This window comes from Pleurodeles waltl, chromosome 12 (genome assembly GCF_031143425.1).
Source record: "Pleurodeles waltl isolate 20211129_DDA chromosome 12, aPleWal1.hap1.20221129, whole genome shotgun sequence".
Classification (NCBI taxonomy): domain Eukaryota; kingdom Metazoa; phylum Chordata; class Amphibia; order Caudata; family Salamandridae; genus Pleurodeles; species Pleurodeles waltl.
The window spans coordinates 578549832-578571380 of NC_090451.1; the positions used below are offsets into that span (position 1 = coordinate 578549832).

Below are 21549 nucleotides of genomic sequence, written 5' to 3' on the forward strand. Positions count from 1 at the left end.
AGCTCACTCTGTTTCCGGTGCCTCTGCTCCTCCGCCAGATGATGCTAATGTACATAAGGACAGGATGACAAAACGAAAAAAGGGGGGAAGAGACAAAGGATACACTGGGTCAATGGCTGCACCAACACCACCTTTGGCGTACACAGCACACTTACACACAGGGAACAGGCCTACGCACTATGCATTGCACTACCAGTGATATTGCTAGCCACCAAGGCATGGAGCAGGGCACACACTACCAAATGCAGCACACCTGGGACCCATGCAGCCCTGACCAGTAGTGGATGCCTACGAGCTAGGTAGCAGGATTATCCCTTCAGAACCCTAGCCACCACGGGACCTACGATGCAATGTCAGGCCTGGCCTAGGGGCAACCACTGACACACATCCACCACCCGGACACCACCATACCATGTGTAAGTTGTAATGATGGGCACTGTACTCACCCCCTTGTGGCTGCTGTGATGACCTCTGGATAGGTCACCGCCAGTATGCGGGCCATCATGGGGGGCAGGGTTCGACGGGCACCCCTTCCTCGTTGGGAGGCCATCCCCAGCTGGGCCGCCGCTGTCCTCCATGCCCAGCGTCTCAGGTCCTCCCACTGTTTGCGACAGTGGGTGCTCCACCTGCAATAGGCCCCCAGGGTCTGCACCTCCTTGGCGATGCCATGCCACATACCCTTCTTTTGATGGGCACTGACCTGCAGAGGCAATACAGACAGGAGAACACCATTTGACAAACAGTCCTGCCTGTTACACATATGACCCACCATACCCGTTCCCATCACCATTTACACACACCTGGCCCAGCACACAACCTGTACGCCGCCAAGAGGACATCAATCCACCCTCCTTACACAAGGCCTTCCCACACACAACTGCATGCATTCATGCCACATGCATTGTGCTCACAGTGTACCCACCTGTTGGTCTGGAGGCCCATACAGCAGTCCGTACTGGGGTAGGACCCCATCCACCAGTCTCTCCAACTCTTCTGAATTGAAGGCTGGGGCCCTTTCCCCAGTCACACGGGCCATGGTAGGTTCCAGACACAGGTCACAGCAGCACATGCAGTGTAGGTCCTCTCCCATGGAAGGTCAGGTAGCAAGTGAGAAATAAGATAGAAAATGGCGGTCATGCCCGCAGCGGTGCATACCGTCACTGCCGGCCTAGATCACCATTGGCCACTGTACCCCATAGGGCCCTATGTTAACCAATGAGGAGTTGCACTGCGGTTCCCGACCGCATCCCGCAACGGCGCACAACGTCAGCGGAATTACCTCACTTCCACCTGTCCCACCACACAGGACAGGTGGACCCCATTTCAGGGGGGAGGGGCAGGCCCTGGAATAATGCTGTGTCACAAGAGAAATTAGCACATACTGGATAAATAACACTGACCCACGACATGTTAACAGGGTGCAAACTACTGCTGTAGCTCCATTGTTCAGTTTGTGGCCGGCTCCTCACTCTTTTGTCCCTTAGATTGCTACCGCTGCGGATAAGTAAGAGATGGAGACATACCCCCGTGTACAGACCCCTGGTGGGCTTGGCAACACTGGAGGACAGGCACATTATCCTCACCTATAGACTTGACAGGGCCACAGTCACAGAGCTGTGTGCCCAGTTGGAACCTGGCCTGATATCTGCTACTCGTCACCCCATTGGGATCCCCCCTCTTATGCAAGTGCTATCAGTACTCCATTTCCTGGCAACTGGTTCTTTCCAAGGGACAGTGGGCTTTGCAGCAGGAATGTCACAGTCAATGTTCTCAAATGAGCTGACAAGAGTGTTGTCTGCCCTGCTAAAATACATGTGCAGCTACATTGTTTTCCCCCAGGTTGAGAATTTGGCCACTGTGAAGGCTGAGTTTTATGCAATGGGACATATCCCCAACATAATTGGGGCAATTGATGGTACATATGTCGCATTTGTTCCCCTCCGGCAGAATGAACAGGTGTTCGGGAATGGTAAGAGTTTCCACTCAATGATTGTTCAGATGGTGTGCTTGGGCAGACCAGTACATCTCCCACGTCAATGCTAAGTATCCTGGGTCGGTGCATAATGCCTTTGTCCTGAGGAATTGCAGCATCCCGAAAGTGATGGCCCAACTACCGAGGCACAGGGTGCGGCTAATAGGTGAGTCCTGGTTCCCACGCAGTAGATGTTGGTGTATGGGTATGGTGTGGGCTATATAGGATAGTATGTGACTAAATGTTGTCCCTCAATATTTGCAGGTGATTCTGGTTACCAAAACCTATCATGGCCGCTGACCCCTGTGAGAAATGCCAGGACAAGGGCAGAAGAACGTTATAATGAGGCACATGGGCGAACCAGAAGGATTATTGAGAGAACCTTTGGCCTCCTGAAGGCCAGGTTCTGGTGCCTCCATCTAACAGGTGGTTCCCTGTGCTCCTCGCCAAAGAAGGTCTGCCAGATAGTGGTAGCATGCTGCATGTTGTATAACCTGGCCCTCAGACACCATGTCAAATTCCTGCAGGAGGAAGAGGCTGGTGATGCCCGTGTGGCAGCACTAGACCCTGTGGACAGTGAGGATGAGGAGGCAGAGGATGAGGATGAGGAAAAAAGAACATATGTGATCCGACAATACTTCCAATGACAAAAAGATAGGACAATATACTTCACATTTCAATGACTTTGGTTGTAATTTGTGCTGCAATGCTGATATTTCCCACATCTATGCCCCCTTACTATTCCCTCTGGCAATTCATTTTGCAGGTGTTGTTGATTTGACAAATACTCCAGGTGTGATCACTACAGCCAGCAACAGGTCATTAATCTACGCTCATTCTCCGTACAGTTGATGTGCACTGCTTGTACCTGTTTCAATGAATACATATTTAATATACATGACATACGCCAAATGTTTTTTTTTCAAAGGGTGTTTATTGAAGTGCTAATATAGAGAGGGGCAAATGCAATGGGATGGGGTGATGATGGAGGAACATCCAGGGTATTGTTCCAGTCTGTTTGTAGCACAGGTGCATTGTCCAAGGGGACATAGGAAGGAGAGCAATGGCAGTTCAAGGTGGACAGGGTGACAGAGTGGGACACAAGGGTGAGAACCAGGAGAGTCTAATTTCCTGGCGGGGGTCTTGGCAATTTTCTCTGGCTTCTGTCTGGGTTGCAGGGAACTTTTGCGGGGTGGTTCACCTTCTGCAGGGGGAGGGGTGTTGGTGGCCTGTGAGTCCTGAGGTGGGACCACCTGGCCACTAGCGGCAGCAGAGGTGGAAGGCTCTTCAGATGTCTGGCTAGTGGCAGGGGCCCGCTGGTGTGAGACTGCCTCCCTCATAATGTTGGCCATGTCTGCCAGCACCCCTGCTATGGAGATCAGGGTGCTGTTAATGGCCTGCAAGTCCTCCCTGATCCCCTGGTACTGTCCCTCCTGCAGCCGCCTATTCTCCTGCACATTGTCCAGGATCTGGCCCATCGTGTCCTGGGAATGTTGATAGGCTCCCAGTATCTCGGCGAGTGCCTCCTGGAGAGTCGGTTCCCTGGGCCTGTCCTCCCCCTGGCGCATAGCAGTCCTTCCAGTATCCCTGGTGGCCTGTGACTCCGTCCCCTGAACTGTGTGCCCACTGCCACTGACCCCGGGTCCCTGATTGTCTTGGGGGCGAGATGTGCCCTGGGGTCCCTGTAGAGGTGGACACACTGCTGATTGACGTGTCCTGGGGACAGAGGTATGGGTACGCTGGGTGGGTGCTGTGGTGATGTCTCCTGATGGGAGAGGCTCTGTGGTGGTGTGTGACTGGGCCTGGGTAACCGGCTGTCCAGTGGTCCCAGATGGGCCAGGAAGGCCATCCAGATCCTGAAGACCAGAGTTGCTGTCATCACTGTGGGCCTCTTCAGTTGGGGGACTGGATGGTGGTGGCACCTCCTCTCTGCCGACATTGGCTGGGGGTACCTGTGGGGATGTAAATGATATGGTATGGTTTCTGTGTCTGACATACTGTACATCCCTGCCAGCTTTCACTTGTGTCTGTTAGTGTATGGTGGGATACTTAATTCTCTATGGTGTGCATGCTTTAGTGATGAGTGCCCATGCAGGGCTGTGTGAGGTGTCCATGCATTTGTACTGCATGCAGGGCTTGGCATTGGGATGAGTGGGCTGTGATGGTGGGGTGTGTGGGATGTAGTGAGGTGATGGGGGTGAGGGTGAGAGTATGTGATGACATGCAGGTAGGGGGGTGATAGTAGTTGAGAGTTGACTTACCAGAATCCAGTCCTCCTCCGACTCCAGCCAAGCCCTCAGTATTGCCAAGACTTGCTCCTCCCATACTGTGAGTTGTTGGGGAGGAGGTGGGGGTCCACCGCCAGTCCTCTGGATAGCAAGCTGGTGTCTTGCTGCTATGGAACGTACCTTCCCCATTAGGTTGTTCCACCTCTTCCTGATGTCATCCCTAGTTCTTGGGTGCTGTCCCACAGCATTGACCCTGTCCATGATTCTCCGCCATAGCTCCATCTTCCTAGCTATAGATATCTGCTGCACCTGTGCTCCAAATAGCTGTGGCTCTACCCTGACAATTTCCTCCACCATGACCCTTAACTCTTCCTCTGTGAAACAGGGGTCTCTTTGTGGTGCCATGGGTGTTGTGTGAGGAGTCGGTAAGGGTGTGTTGGGTAATGTGTTGGGGGGTGTGATGTGGAGTGCGTGAGTGGTGTATAGATGTGAATAGTGTGTGGCTCTAGTTGTGTCAGTGGTCTTGGTGTCTCTCTGCTGGCAATGGTTTGTAATCGTAGAGGGTTGTAGGGTAATGTGGGTGGGTGTTTTATAGTGGTGTGGGTGTGTTTGTGTATGGGTGTCAGGTGTGTGTTGTATTGTCCAATGTGGTGTTATTTTGTTTGTGGGTGTCCATTTTGAGCTGCCAATGGTTTACCACCGCTGAATGTCCGCCATGGTGATTTGTGGGTCATACTGCGGTGGGCGTTGTTCTGTTGGCGTAATGGTGTGGGTTTTGATACCACCAGTTTATCACTGACCTTTGGGCTGGCGGATTTGTGTATGTGGCTAAATACTGAAGGATTGTTATGTGTGTGTGATAAGATGGTGAACGAATATCAGCCGGGGCAGCGGTAAATTGGCGGCTGTCAGCATGGCAGTAAGTGGGATTTACCGTCAATGTCATAATGAGGGATTATGTAACATGACCTAAAAACCCAGCTCAAAGCAACCTGGAGAGCCTCCACAGAAACAAGAAAAAGTAAATTTTCTTTAGAAAATCCCGCACCCACCATGGTTACCCCTTGGTCGCATGCTTCGTCATTGGGTCCATCTCGTTCCGTTGCAGAACGAGGCATGCTGCGGCCAATGGATTACGTGGGAGGACCTTTTTTTTTAGACTGTGTAACCCACTTTAGTGAGGTGAAAGGAAATAGGAGTGGGGGGTCTTGGCAGTTAAAAACATATGTCTGCTAAGGATATACATTTTTTAATACCTACCCTAGTGGCAGTATGATTATAAAGGGGTAAATGGAAATGGGGTATATTATGTACCTGCCTTCCTGGTCTACATGTTTCAAAGCCTACCCCAGGTTTTTAGTCAAGACCAAGGATGACTCCCTGGTGCCACTCCTTAAAGAAAAGGAAATGTGTCCATGCACGTCCCTTGCATGCTATAGAAAACGTATACTGCACCTTTCTCATATTGTTATATCAGAATTTTGCATTGGAAATCATTGGTTCTGGTATCATGGATCCACCGGGTAAGATTCGGACGCCAGCAAAGGAGACTAATAGGTTCAAAAGTGGGAGTGTCACTTTGGCAGAAGTGTGACTACAAGCACCGCCCTCCCCAATGGATCCTTGATACCAGAATCAAGTATTTCCAACACAAAATTCTGATGTCACCATATGAGATATGTGCAGAAGTGGGTAGGTGGAGGTGTGTCATCAGATTATTTTCAGATGTATTGGGAATCTTTCTTCCAGAACCTGCCCTTTTGTAATCCCCCCAAGTGCTACTCCCAAAACCACTGCTGACATTCAGGTGTAGAGCTTCTCAAATGATCGTACTGCTGTTGCAGGCTCTCCAGCTCGAGACACCCCTCGTCACTCTCTGCTAAGGAGAGTCTCACCAGAGACAAAGACTATGGATGGGCTCGATTTGGATTTGGGTGGATGGAATAATCTCCGTTGGCCTGGTCGAGGACTACATGCCCCCCAGGCGGAGACTACTCGGCCCGCAAAGTTCATAAATGACCACCATGCTGTCGGTCATTTATAATGCATTGCCAGGAACCGCCATCACAGTTGTTTCTGTTAATGCATTTTGCAGCTTGGTACAAGGCTTAATCAATGGGATGGAGCCCTGCACCAAACATTTTCCTTTTATTATTTTGAGAAAGAAAACCCTGAAATGGAAGCAAAAACATAACCCAATTTTCCACATGGAGCTCACAATACATCATCTATATACTACAATGTTCATGTAACAAAATATATGTGGGCAGCACGATACTTGCAGTCAAAATGCATATCCTGGTATATATGCATGCTGTAGATAAGTTTGAACCCCAATACCCAGTGGCCAGACATTTTAAGGAAATGCATTTTGGTGACAGAAACAAACTGGTATATTTTCCAATAGAGCAGGTACCCTTTAACACATGAGAAGGTAACAGAACACTAACTCTGCAGAGAAAGGAATCTAGATATATCATAGATCTAGAAACAAAGGAATACCAAAGGCCTTAATGTGGAGGAAGATACATTTAGGGGAGAATTAACTACTTTGATTGTTCTCCTTTATTTTAGACTCTAAAGCTTTCCCAGAATGATGACCAGTTTTAACATGTATAAATGTTTCTTCTTTTATTGCAAGAGGAAAGGAAGGTAAACCCTTCATGCGGAAGCAAACAAACCTTTCGAAATTCCCCTACCCTTTTCTTCTAGACCACACAACGGCGTGTGATGCACTTCACTTCACAGATTAGAATTTGTTTCCTCTTGACTGTGTGTATGTCAATGTGAAATAAGAAAATAACCTTATGAGACACATTATGATGATTTATTTGTTACTCACATACAATATTGTACAGTTGCATACTGAGGTGAGTAACATTGCTAAAGCGTGTGCATGCTTATACCTACTGAGATTTGAGATTGTGTTTATATGTTAACAGTTATAGAATTCAATGCAATTGCACATTTGTTGTTTTCTAGGTTATTGCTCCGTAAGGCAACCAAGGAAAATAGGTTTGCGTTTAGTTATAAAAGGCCCTTGGCAAATGGCATGCATTTTGTAGGCACTATTGTGGCATAGGAATCAATAACTCCACTTGGGCTCATGTGTGCGGTTATATAGCATTTCTGTGTCCATACACCAGAGACATCATGTTTAGTCCATTAATTCCTGAGACATGTCCACTTGGTATTTATTGTGACAGTATATTACATCTGCATACCTGTCCACTTGGGCTTTATTTTGATGGCACTTGACCCCATTGGCATATGTAGGGATTCCATCAGTGTGCTTACTTTCTACAGTCAGTATTTATGGGGTTCTCACACCTGTATCCGAGTATCTTGGGCCTATATATATTTTGCCCATATTTAGTGTATATATTTCTTCATACCTTGAATTTGGACCGTATCACAACATTGTCATGAGATACTATGAGATATTTATGAACATGCACAAGAGAATAGGTTGTTTACATTTGTACTTTGCAAAGTCCAAGATGGTGCCAGTGTGATTTGCTACAACACTAGTCCTTTCTTTATGTTTTACACTTCAAATGGTTTGGTCTTGCATGTGTGGTAATGTGATCAAGGCTGTTTTATGGCCGAAACGCATCATACTGTTTGCACATTAAACTATTTCTTTGCAATTTGGCACCATGTGTGAGTTTTACTTGTTGTGTTTTTGGAATTTTCCTGCTGGCATGCTCCACCAACTGGACACTCCACCCCATGGTTTGGGAGCCATAGCGGAGCACTGTAGATTTAAGAACAAAATATGCAGTTGCTCCTCTCGCCATGGGAGTTCTTTCCCATGGAGAGGGGAGCATTTAGCATTTTTCACTGCAACTTACACACAGGGTTTTCCTTGCAGAGACTTGGCAGTAAAACTGACCTGTAATTCCACTCACCTCAATTAGATGGCAGAATGACAGGTCGGCCGCTGACGGTCCTTAATTCAGAGGGCCGTTGGAGGAGAAGAATCACAGTAGAGACAAACTACTGAGTTCTGAGTCTTTGCCCCAACACTAGTTCCATGAGAAGAATTTGAATGCTCACCTCTCTATCACTGGTAGTCAGGTGCGAAATACTTGGTATTTGAAGGATCACAGTAGTTCAGGCCTTGGGGCAGCAGGGGTAAAAGGCCCTAAACAACCACCTATGGGACCCAGTAACCCCTGCTTGGCCTGCAAACCCTGAACAAGTTCTGATAGGGGAATGCCAGAAAATATAATCATTTTGGAAGAATGTTTGGGTTTTCCAGCTGAAGTCTCGCACAATGCTACAAACCTGATAACAGTAAGACAGAGCCAATACACCTGGACACACATATAGAGCTTCTATTCTAATGATATGCTCCAGACATGTGAAACTTCTGATATAAAAAGACCATGGGCAGGCAAAAATACTAAGGGCCTCATTTACAAGCCCTTTGAGCCTCAGCTGCATAATTTTTATTTTACGCAGTGGTGGCGCTAACAGTGCACTACACTGCTCCATATTTACAAACTGATGCATTGGACCCAATGCATCAGTTTGTAAAGCCCTGTGTCACATTTTACCTGTGCCAGGTACAATGTGTGCAAGGTAAGCGTTCCCTCAGAAAAAGCCACATAGAACTGACACAGTGACAACGTTTTCACTGCGTCATTCTACGATTTCACTGGGTGAAAATGTTACTGCCGTCTCAGACTAGGCGTAAAATTGACAATTTTCCCTCTGCTTGCATTGCTGGAGTTCCATCAGTTTAACAATGCAACTCCAGCAATGTGTCAATTTAGCACCAACAGATGCGTCAGAAATTCTTACACATCTGTGAGAATGTACGCCATGGAGCTCTGTACTGTAAATTCAGCACATCCATGGTGTCATTAGTGGATGTACGGCAGAAGCAAGAAATCTGACGCATAGATAACACTGCGTCAAATTCTTGCAAATGAGGCCCTACGTTTCAAAACAAAGCAACTGCATGACAATACAGTCTCGTAAAAGGAACCAGTAAAGTACAAACACCCAAAAATGGCAAGCAAGACAATTTTCATACCCCTCTTGTGAGACACAAAGCACCATAAATAGACCACAAACTTTCTGAACGTTCAAAAGGAACTGTGATTTACCCTGGAAGTACTCAGTGCAACAAATGCTGAAGATGCAGAATTGGTCAGAGGTAAAGCCCTTCATGCACTTGATCTGCTGCCACTCCACAAAAGAAGTCCCATGAAGCAGGGAGGATTGCTTGAATAGTCAAAAAGAGAATGACTTCCTATGGTCATTTCCTCTAACCGAGTGCATTTGTAATTAATTTGAGCTAAGAGTCATTCAGTTTTTAATTTCAGCAATGTAACACAGTGAGAAAATGTGTACCTTACCCGAAAGAACATTGGTGCCTTTTTCTCTGTGTTCTACATCAAGCGGATCCACACAACTTGTCAATAACTCAGTATTAAAACAATCCAAACCTGCTGAACAAGAAAAAGACAACTTTAATGTAAAACGCATTATACTTGATGTTGTAGGGGAAAATAACTTGTCTCGTTGCCTATTTTTTTTCTAAAGGTAGCAAGTAGGATCATAATTCTTTAGCTTGCTAGGAATTACCAACACACTGTCCTTCTATAATTTCAGTGACATGTTGTACTAAAGAGGCACACAGCTGCAAGTTGCAATATATATTGCATTACAGTGGTCTAAGGACACATTTCCTTATTCTAGGAGAAACTTGAATACAATACAAAGGTGACCAGTAATAGTTAAATGTTCTCTAGCTTGATTACACACAGAATTCTCAATTTGTTCACAGGATTAATTTACATGAATACCCAAAGATTGAGGTTTAATTTGCGAGCAAAGAGAAAGAAACTGAGATAGTCTTTTCAAAATCAGTTGTATGGAATAACATTTAAATTGGTCGATAGGGCTATCTAGATTGTCAGACATCAAAGGTGTTACTTAGAGTTGGGTGAATGCAGGATATCCGCCAAAACAGGCCAGATGACCCACTCACTGTATTACGAGTGAGCTGATGCCACTTGTATTCTAAATATGGTGGACAGGACATGTTCCACTTTTTGACAGTTTTGCTCCACCAAACTCTAAATAAGACCCTTTTGTATCACCTAGATATTGAAGGCAGGGATTCGGAGGAATGGTCAAAGGGCTAACAATAAGCTTCATATACTGATTATTTCCACGAACATACCATCAAACACCCACCTGTAGCATTATGGATGTCTAACATACTTCCAGGGTCCTGAATGTCCATGTTATCAGAATCATCCTCTTCTTTGATGACCAATGAAACAATTGGTGCAATGGCCTCAGACTCTGCATTGAAAAAACATAACATTTATATAACGGAGGTTCCTATGGGAGGGAAGCATGCTCCTTTTGATATTTCCAAAAAAATTAAACATTCAGAAGGTATGTTTAGCTGCTTAACTGGAGAAAGGGTGAGATTAAGAGATATGGAGCACTTTGTTTTATCTCCTGGAAGTACCTTCCCAACTAGAAAACCCGGACCAAGTTACTAGTGAACCAAGTAACACGGGAAAAGTGTTCTTTTGACACATAATACTTTATCACTCTCATTCTGATGCATGAAGTAAAGTGTGCTGCAGGATAGTCTAATGTGCTTCTCTATCTCCTTACGGTTACACCCTTTCTCTCAGTGCACTGGCGGAGGGGACAGTGAACCAGATGAAACAGAAGTTTGGCTGTTAGACTTATGTCAACTCATAATTTCTTCTCCACCAATATCTTCTGCAGGGGCAGTAGTTTACGCCGACAAAGCAATAGAGCGCCACTGAGTTTCATCTTGTCCTCTGCCTGTAGCAGGACTGTAAAGCTTAGGGTGAAGAGACTGGTTTACTGTGCCTCCTTTGTAAATCAAGTGTGTGGCTACTTGCCAACTAGAAATGCATTTTCAATTTATCTCTAATCTCTCCGATTACGCAATTTGTCCTAATGTTTATTCCTTTTCCAGAATGTTCAAGTGAGCCAAATCAATACACCACCGGATCTCTGAGGACTAAACGTGTCTGAATATGACTCTGGTTTCAATGGATTTGTAAAGAGTATGCATTAAATCATTGCCGATAATTTGCAAAATTTCTCCCATTCCTTAAATCTGTCACTCTTTTCATTTTCTGTTATAAGTCATCTGCACAACTGGGAAAACAGTATGGCAACTGTACCTCTTTAGTCTTGCTAACATATGCTATCCTTTAGGCAGGCCAGTCAGATATTCCTGTCATGAACTGTCCTTTCTGCTGCAACCTGTGAAACTTTCTGAACACATTCAAGCTATTTTATGTGCTGCCATACCTAAGGCAGCACTTGGGTCATTTCCTGAATCGAAACTAATTCGGATCTGAAGCCTATTTACTTCTCACAGGGGTCAGAACATAGCTGCCAAGTTTTTACATTGCTTATGTGTGACAGTTCCATGATTTCAATGTACTTATGAGTGACATCTAACGGGCATGTGACTGACACAAAGTGTCATCTTCTCACATGTTAGACCAAGCAATGAATTTCATGAAAAGAGATTTCTGATATGAACAACCTTTTGAGCAATTCGAGGTCTGGAAAAATCATGAATTTGCTGAGAAACCCCGAAATAGGAAGTCACTAACCTACTGTCCCTATTTTAAAATAACGACATGCTTTTGATTGGAGGCTGGGACGTCTTAGCACATGTCTCTATTAACGGCTGCATCAAGCAGGATTAAATCACACACACACACTTTAAATAGTCTCTGGATCAGTGTCTTCTTAGCAAGCATTCTTCAGGGTCGAAAGTCAGCTCCTGACGGACATGATACAGGCTCTACATGACCTGCCTGGCTTTTGGAGTGAGTTGAGGCCACTGTTTCTTCACGGCTTGCCACCTGTTATTCGTCACAGCATCTAGTGTTTTCTGAAGACATTTATCTTGGATGGTTGCTTGGCTCACTTCCCTTAGCAGATAGCAGGGGTGGGCGGGACTGGTCAACAACAATCCTAACGTACTCTTCAGTCTCCTGAGCTTCGTTCTCCTCCTCTTTGGTGGCCATTCTGGGGTGACAAGACAGAAAATCTGCTGGGTTGTGAGACCCTGGGCAGTATTCTTTTTTGCAGTGGTATCCTTGGAACCGAGGCAGCCACTTCTCCATCTGTGGAGGAGGCTTCGACGCCATGCCATTAAACAGTGTGATGAGCAGTTTATGGTCAGTTGTCACAGTGATGGTGTTGCCGTAGATGTAGAGGTGGAAGTGTTTACATCCCCAGTGGATCGCAATCGCCTCTTTCTCAATCTGAGAATATCTTAGTTTTGTTTCTGTCAGAGACCTGCTGGCATATGAAACTGGGACACATTCATCATTCTGGTGCTTCTTCAACAGCACCGCTCCTGGTCCCTGGTCCCTTGGGACAGGCGTCAACAGCAATGGTGGTGTCTTTGCGGGAGTCATAATACCTGAGGATGGTATCTGCTGACAGAGCGTCCTTTAAGGCACGGAGTGCGGCATCCTGCATAGGGCCCCAGGAGCATGGAGTTGACAGCTTGGTGAGGTCTCCGAGCGGTTGGGTAATTATTGAGAGGTCCTTGATGAATCACCCACAGTAATTCACCATTCCCAGGAAACTGCGGACCTCAGACAATGTGGTTGGTGGTGCGATTTATTTAATTTTTCAAATTCTGTTTCTGGGTCTGGGTGCCACTCCTTCTGCTGAGAACACATATCCCAAGAACTAGAGTTTTTGTTTCAGAAACTTGTACTTCTTGCGATTTAATGTCAGGCCAGAGTCCTGGATTCTTTGGAGTACTCTTCTCAACCTAGTGTTGTGTTTCAGTATTGTTTTAACATAGTCAAAGATGTCGTCGCTGACATTTACAAAACCCCTGGGAGACCAATCAGTAGTTCTTGGATTACGTTCTGAAACACCTCCTCTACACTTGATATCCCAAAACTCAGTTTTTTGTATCTCCAGAGGCCTATATGCGTGGAGAAAGCTGTTATATAGCAAGATTCTTCAGCGAGGACCAACTGGTGATACCCTGACCGCACATCAAGTTTGGAGAACCAGATAGCCATGCTTAGCTCCCTAATAAGATTGTCAATCATGGGGGTTAGTTGTCACTCCCTTTTTTATCACGGTATTCGGTAGCCGCATGTCCACGCATATGTTTACTTTGCTGGGTTGTTTTGGTTTCCAGGCTACCACTGTCGGGGACACCCAGGGCGTGGGCCAGGTCACTTTTTCGATGATCCCAGCCTTTTCAGGCCTGTCTAGTTCTACCTCCACTTGGGTTTGGAGATGAAATGTGACGCGTCGGTGTTGGAGAGCTACTGGTTGTATGGAACTATCGATGTGTAGCTTTACCTCTCTGTCGGCAGGCAGCCGATGCTTTTGAATACTTCAGGGGACTCCTCCAAAAGGTCTGCGGCCGACCGCTGGTGTACTCCAAATGCAAATGATACAATGGCAAGCACCTCAAGCACCTAACAGCATGCCATTCCCACCTTCTGCATCATACAGTTGGGCATCCACGGACTGCTGACCATAAGTGAGTGTTGTCTTGAAACAGCCTCGTAGATTGAGTGGGCAATCCTGGCCATATGTTAATACTTTTACCTTGGCATGCAGCAGTCTGGGAGGCCGAATCATGTGGTGGTAGAAGTCTGACGACATCATATTAATGGAGGAACTTGTGTCGACCACAGCAAGGGTGGGATGTTCTCTCACTTGTATCTGGCACCGTGGTGGTCTCCGTGTAGTCTGAGTCACTGCTTCTATGGCGAAGATGGAGTACTTCGTCATCGTCATCCATGCCACTGTTTTCGCTTGGTGTATTGACAGCAGCGTCCACGGCCTTGTAGGGAATCTTCGTCTTGATCGATCTGCACACCTTTAAGAAGTGGTTGATTTTTCCACAACTAGCACATCGCTTCCCTGTTGCTGGGCAGTCCGGAGGACGGTGTGCCGGCCCTCCGCAGTAGCCGCACATCCGGAGTGGTGGGTGGTTTCCCGTGGTTTTGTGCTTGCTGGCCATTGATGTGACAGCGTGGACAGGTTCTTCCTGGATTGGCCTTTGTAGTGCAGCCTCCATATGGGATGCTCTCGCTTTAGATAATTCCTTGGTTTGTCCCATCAACAGAATGTCGGCCAGGTTTCTTCCTGACTCCTCTAGTATCCTTTCATGTAGTTTGGTTGAGGCACACTCTTAAATAATCTACCCTCTGAATTCCTCATTTTCAACATCGAAACCTGCAGGTGCCTGCTAGTTCTTTCAATCTCATGTGGAACATGTCGATGGGCTCATCCGCGAGTCGCCTGGCTTGCCGAAAAACAAACCGGTCACAGTCTACATTTGTCATGGGCTCAAAATGCTCATTGAGGGCAGCGATGAGCGTGAGGTGAGTCTCCGGGGAGGCTTCTGTAGGAGTTTTGGAAATTCTGTGAATGTCCTTTCCCCCTAGATGAAGGATCATTGCTCTCTTCTGGGTGTTGTCAGCTTTGATGGCTTAAAAAAACAGCAGAACCTATTCAACCCAGTCTTTCCATCTGGGAGCTTGGGCTGAAGGGGCACCTTCCACAACAAAAGTCTCTATGGAGGGGATGGTGGACATGTTCAGGTACTTGTTGTATCGTAGTATGCATTTTCCTTATATTTATTTTTGAATTGGTTTGTGCAGTGTTGTTGCAAATGATTTCCTGCCCAAAGGATCTGGAGTTTCTCATTTCCTTTGCATGTTTAATTCTTAAACCTCACCTCCACTGGGGTGGGTCAATGGTGGTGTCCGGGCCTCTTCCTAGTGGGATGTGAGGGTTTCCCTTCTCTTTTTTGTTTTTTTGTGCTTTCAATTCTGACCATGCGGCGTTCGATGAGCAAAATGTGGAGAAGTAAAAAGAGAAGAAAGAACAATGCTGGAGGCCGCGGACACACTGCAGCGTATCAGTGCAGAGGGAGCAGGTCAAGCCACGTGTGTGCCGGCAAAGGTGTGCTCCGGGTAGCTGGGTGCTTGCCTGCGTCGCACTGAGAGCGGTGACGCTGGCAGCTTACGGGTCCTACGTTGTCTTGATCAGCGCACTGCAGGACAGGCAGGTAGGGGGCCTTGGGCCGGGGTAGGCGGGCCCTAGAGGCAGCATGGTGGCTTCTCACAGCCTTGGTGTGTGTGAGTAGGCACATTGAGACCCTCCTATCTCCTTCCAGCTCTGGAGTCCGAGGGGTTCAAATTGTCCCTTCGCTACCAAGAATGATGTGTCGGGGGGGGGTCACTGCAGGGTATTGCACACAGTGCGTGACATAAATAAAATACAACAACAGCGTCTGCCAGGCTGGCTTACTGCACTCGTAACTTCCCATCACTGGCCACGCCTATAGACCGCCTTTATTATATATCAATATCTCACATCATAAGGAGGATGTACTCTTCTCACAATATGAGGGGTGTTTATGGTGGTGATAAAAACCCCTCTACTATACTGAGCCACTTGGTAGTGCCCACGACCAGTTGAGTCACTGGGGCAATACTACACTGATGATTCTATATTCTTGCTTATACCTCGCAAGAAAAGAATAAACCGAATGTTGCTTTATAAAGTTCTTCATGCCAAAAACATCTGTCTTTTCAGCCCCATAAATAACACAGCTACTATTATAAGCTTCCAACCTCACAGCTGATCAACTGCCCTTGCTGAAGTGGTAGCCTAGTGGTTGCCTACACTGCACAGACTGTTTGCCCAATTCTAGTGCTTATCAAAACTACAGAATACAGCACTATCTTTACTTTCAAATTAGTTGTTTGTCTCTAGAGTCTTGCATTATAAGCATTATCAAATTTTGAGATATCTCAAAAAGTGTCAACTAGGCGGCGTGGACAAGGTAGTGGAGTGCCTAAATGCTCTCTGCCGGAGCTCTGGTCTGACAAGAAAAGGCTGCTTCCAACCCTACCCACACTGAGATGCGCATAGAGGGAAGAGAAGGGTCCCTTGACTACCCTGACTGTACAAACTGTGGCTCCCAGCCAGCAGATCCTTGAGTGGAGACAAATGGCTGGTGACCTCTCTCAGCCTGGGATGCATGAAGGTGAAGGGAGGAGGAGCGAGGGGGCCTGCTGGCTGCCCTAGCTTCTGTGAGTACCTGTTGCACCCCCCCACCACCACAGCCCGTGTTCTTTTGTGGTGATGCTGCAGCCCAATTACCAAGGGTGGCGCTGGCATGTTGGTGGCTTGTCGCCTGATAATGGCTGTTGTAGGGACAGGCCAGGCAGAGGAGCTGCTTGGGTGAGCAGCGCTAGAGCCTAAGTCATTGCAGACACTGGGGAAGAAGCCCCGCGGCCTCGGCCTCATTTCAGACAAAGCAAAGGGCCTATGGAGGGCCCTGTATCTCGAATGATGCCCTTGCTTTCATCAATACTAGGCTGAACGGTCCAGCCATTGGAGATGAATAGTAGGAGAACCATGGAAGGGATAGTTGACATCTAAAGACAGCACCACAGGCCCACGACGTGGGGACGAGAATGTACAACACATAGGAGACATTTGTGAGAGAGCAAAGAGAGGGTAAGATATGTTATGGTGGTTTTATATAAATTACAGAATGTTGACGCTAGGACTCACTTTTTAGGAAACCATATAAACCAATGCCATTTGGTGACTTTCACCATAAAATATAAGAGAGTCTGCTAACTCGTCTGAATGCCCATGAGGAGGAAACAACCTAATTTGCGATCTGGAATAGCGGAAACTGGTAGATCCTGGGAGGTCCTGCACAGGTCATATGCACGCGCCCTAGGAAGAGGCCTAGATGTGGTGACCTCCTGGCATACTTAGAAAGACTTGGGTCCAAGAATACAAGCAATGAAGATGCAGTGACACACACATCACCAAGCAATCCTGACACCTTGTCCGCATGCTTTTAATGCAGAACTGTGAATCTTAAACTACTCTGGCCCGACTGGGTGACCAAATCCAACATGGAGACGGTCTGGGGGAGGGCACGGCCACCATATGTTTCAACAGAGTGGTACTAATGCGGCAGATGCAGGAGATGGAAGATGCTCAAGGATGCTCTGGGTGCTCTGCAGTCGACAGGGGTGCCTTTGCGAATATTCCTTGGTCCATGAGTCAGGTGGGGTGACTTTGGCCACAAAAGTCAGGGTCCCTTGAAGTCCTCTTTGAGACAGTAAAAGGCCAGCTGTGGTTGGGCTATCGGTCTTGGTCCACGGCAGTCCCAGAGATATCCCTTGGTGGAGACTAATGCTCCTCTTGGGTGACAAATCTGGATTCCAACGAGAAACCTGGTTCTAGCTGACTTAGATGCCACTTTTAGCCATCAAGGTTTGGTCTCTTGGGGTGCCCAGTGGCAGTTAGTGGAGATTCCTCTTGAGTGGCTACTGACTAGCCAATTTGGGCATCTTCAGCATTGTTAGCCCTGGTGCCCATTTCAGGGGGTCAGAGGACTGACCCCTGGAGCCACTTATTTGGTCTGGGGAGCAACTTTTCCCCAAGCCATGAGCCACAGGTACAGTCCTCTCTTCGCTAGCCCAAGATCCGGAAGGTGCTGTTCAGCAGACAGTGCAGCCTCTCTTTGCCAAGATCAGGGGGTGAGCAGGGCAGTCCTTCTTCCATCCTATTTCTAGTTCCAGCGTGATCTGAGGTTCAGGGTGCCGTATTTATGCCCAGAAAGTGCCCGGAGGGGATGATGCGGTCACTACCCAATGAGCTACCAGTTCCCCTCCCTCTTGGTGACAACTTTCCAGCAATCTGTGGCTTATGACAATCCCAGAGTGCACTATTGTGCTTATTCTCAAAATGTCTGAACTCTTCCTCCGATGTTAGGAGCTTGGTAGCCCACCCTATAGGTGAACCACCTGTGAACCACCTGCCCACAGGAAAACCGGTTTTGGCACTGGTCTCCCCTCTCTGTTTAAGCCACCAGCCTGAACCTGAACAAAGGGCAGCCACTCAAGAGTGTGATCACTATGTGAATTCATCCTCAATTGCAATGGGTACCTGCTCTGCTCCCAGCTACATCGGTCTCTTTATGAGATGTGGGAAAAGCAGGTAGCAGGAGCATTGACAGACTTGAACTCCAAAGTAACCATGTGGTTAAGTTACATTGATGACCTATTTATAATATGGAAGGGAACCAAAACAGAGGCTGAACAGTTCATAAAACAATTGAATTACAATCCATACAATATTAACAAGACATCACACATAAGCAACAAGATGATAGAGTTCTTAGACATTACTGTAGAAGTCATCAACAATAAACTGATATCTAGACTTCACATGAAATTCACAGCAGGCTATACACTGCTCCATGCCTCCAGTAAGAACCCTAGGAATCAGGTTTAAAGTATTCCATATGGTGAGCTTTTATGAGCTTGCATGAATTGTAGCACAGAGGCAGTGTTTCAAAATGAATGTGAAACCATGCTCTTGAGATTTACACAAAGAGGTTACAAGCCAGTGATTCTGAATGCCGCATTAGAGAAGGTACAGAAGGTCAGCAGGGAGGAGCTCTTGATTCCCAAAAAAACCCAGGTTCAATAATCCAATGCTAAGGGTAGATTCATTACTCCTTACTGTAACAAGGCAGTTGAGATCAGACAAAAATAAGCGCAAACACTGGCCAGTTCTATCCGTAGAAAACAGCTTTAATGCCTACATAGACAAGAGTCCAAGAGTCATTGTCAGAAAGGGTATTACATTAAGAGACAGATTAAGTAAAGTGGCATCTGCCCAGGAATCAGTGCTGACAAAACCGTAAGACGTTCATCCATGCTCCAATTGCAAAGTAGCCAACTACAGCATGATTGTCACTGAGTTGAAATCCCTTAACAGGCGCCACCATCAAAATAACTTTCCACTTCACATGCTTTTTTGATTTTTCCATCTATGTAGTCAAATGCCCTTGTGAATGTTGGTATATTGGAAGCACTACACATCCCACAAAAAAGAGGATACTTGAACATGAACATATGAGGGCCATCACACATGTGGGTCAGCACTATCCTGTAGCTCGACAAATCTATACATACAACAATGAAGATATTTAAAAACTCCAATTCTTTGTCATTGATAGAGTACCTGCAAATACAAGGGGATGTGATAGGGTGAAGGCACTCAGACAGATTGAATCACAATATATAATTGGTCTCAATACAAAAATTCTGAATGGTCTGAATATGGATGAGGAACTGTCTGATTATTTAGGATGATGTGATTCTACGCCAGGTTTCACTTACCTGAGATTTGAGAACATTCTCCACATCCTTCAAACCCCATCCTCCATTACTATTCAGTTTCAGACAGAGTTTATGCAAGTGTTCCGCCTAGTCCTTTCAAGGCAGCTGCATACAATCCCATGTGGGTTTCTTTACTGATTTTGTTAATTCACACACACTGTTATGTATATCTGTGTTTTCCACCACACGTATATTTGTTTGTTGCACATTTTGTACATTGATTTTTTCCTTACTGTGTCTCCCGCAGGTACTCTATTTAGTGGCAAGTATGGTGTGTACTTATCTTGGATTAGGTCTGGAGGTATTATGCTACACCCATCTGTGATTTAACAGGGACTTTCATGAATCACGATGTATGGTGATATAATTTCTTGTGATTGTAGGTTTCCATATCTATTTGTTTTCTATGAACATTGTGGCCAGGATGTTTGTCTGGACTCTTAATTGCCTCCGCCATTAACTATATTCCACATACATACTATTGGCCTGGATGGTTTTATTTTCATTAGTTCATTTATTATCAATTTGCCCACTTGTGTGTAATGGAGTCATGTGGTGTGGTCTGATTTGTTGAAATCCCCTTCATGTTCTTACCCTTTTCACATGATGCCTTTGCCCATTTGGGCATGATTCATTAGCTATTACTGATACAGTATGTGACTAATCCTAATACCAGTATTAAAAACGATGTATGCTACATATCTCCTATGATACATTACATATATGTCATCTATAGAAACATTATGGGGAATGGGAAATCTTTCATCTGTAAGCATGGCTTTTGAATACGATGCATTGTGGAGCTGATTCATATTTTCAACTTATTTAAATGATGTCTTTGCCCACTTGGCCAGAATTTACTTATTGCAGATACAGCATGTGATGACCCCTAAATATCAGTAAGGTATACTATATATATATTATATATATGATCTGAATGCCATCCTTCTAAACATTATGGGAACTGGGCCATCACCCATATGCGGTTATGGCTTTTGGACACGATGTAAGTAGAGGTGATTCTGTATTCCTAATATGCCCGAAATTTAATTGTTCTGACTGTTCTTTCTGACTATTTGATCAGGACTCAGTTGTTTAAAGCTCCCGAGTAAGGATCGACGTTGCTGGTATGGCATGCATGTTGCATCCCCAGTGCGGTATTAGTTTACCTTATTATCTTCGTTCTTTGATTATTTTGCAACATATTATATATGACCAGGAATTGCTATATGATATTTGTTTGTAGTTATAAACGTGTGTTATCATTTGTTATCACAGTTTACAACACAGATGTTCTTTTCAATTTGTTACACTTAGCAATGCCCTACACTTATGAGTTTGTAACCGGGAGACATGTTTGTCCTTTGTTTATGTCTGCATTTGATGATAAATTCAATGCAACTCAATGTCCACTCATGCGTGAACAAGGCTCCAGGAGCTCCAAAATGCATTAGGTGTTATCATCTGTATGCTGAAAGCTATGACCATGCAATACAGTTTGTATGAAATAGCATATTGCTGGACTGCACCCAGGAAGTTTGTGGATATGTGCGGGGGGAGCCTTGTTCAAGTATGCACCACTATTGCTTTGGACTTTAGGAGCAACAAAACCCTAGAGACTTGGATATATCCACAAACAGCGTCCTGCAAACCTACAGCTGCTTCCACCTTACAGGGTCAGTGCCGGGCGAGCGGGTGCAGATCCCACTTCTTTATCAAACAAGAACTCCAGACTCCATACCAAGCTGAAGAAAAGCCCACACTCCAAGATATTACTTTAAAGAGAATTTTATTCGGCTCACACGTATCGACCTACGGTATTCCTCAAAGCCAGACTGGCTCTGAGGAAGACTGTAGGTCGGAACACGTGACCCAAATAAAATTTCACTTTAAAGCAATATCTCGGAGTGCGGGCTTTTCTTCAGCTTGGTATGGAGTCCTTGTTTAATAGACCTATATGTAATATATATATATATATATATATATATATATATATATATATATATATATATATATATATATATAATGTTCATATTAATAGCTTTATATTTGTTGCAAGTTAATAGGGTTATTTAAATATGTGATGTGTTTGAAGTGAAGTACTTTCCCT

At 45.7% G+C, this 21549-nt stretch overlaps 1 protein-coding gene across 6 annotated transcripts in view; it reads right to left on the reverse strand.

Annotated features, from left to right (window-relative positions):
• Positions 1-21549, reverse strand: part of LOC138268245 (zinc finger protein 182-like) — a 673880-nt gene that overhangs the window by 303901 nt on the left and 348430 nt on the right. For 3 of the 6 annotated variants that reach the window (XM_069217720.1, XM_069217724.1, XM_069217722.1), the window contains exons 4-5: positions 10414-10524; positions 9570-9662 (exon numbers count right to left, since the gene is read on the reverse strand). In XM_069217720.1, the coding sequence (XP_069073821.1) occupies positions 9570-9662; positions 10414-10524 (204 nt within the window). The remainder of the gene's footprint in view (positions 1-9569; positions 9663-10413; positions 10525-21549) is intronic. The other 3 variants (XM_069217721.1, XM_069217725.1, XM_069217723.1) reach the window with 1 other exon arrangement.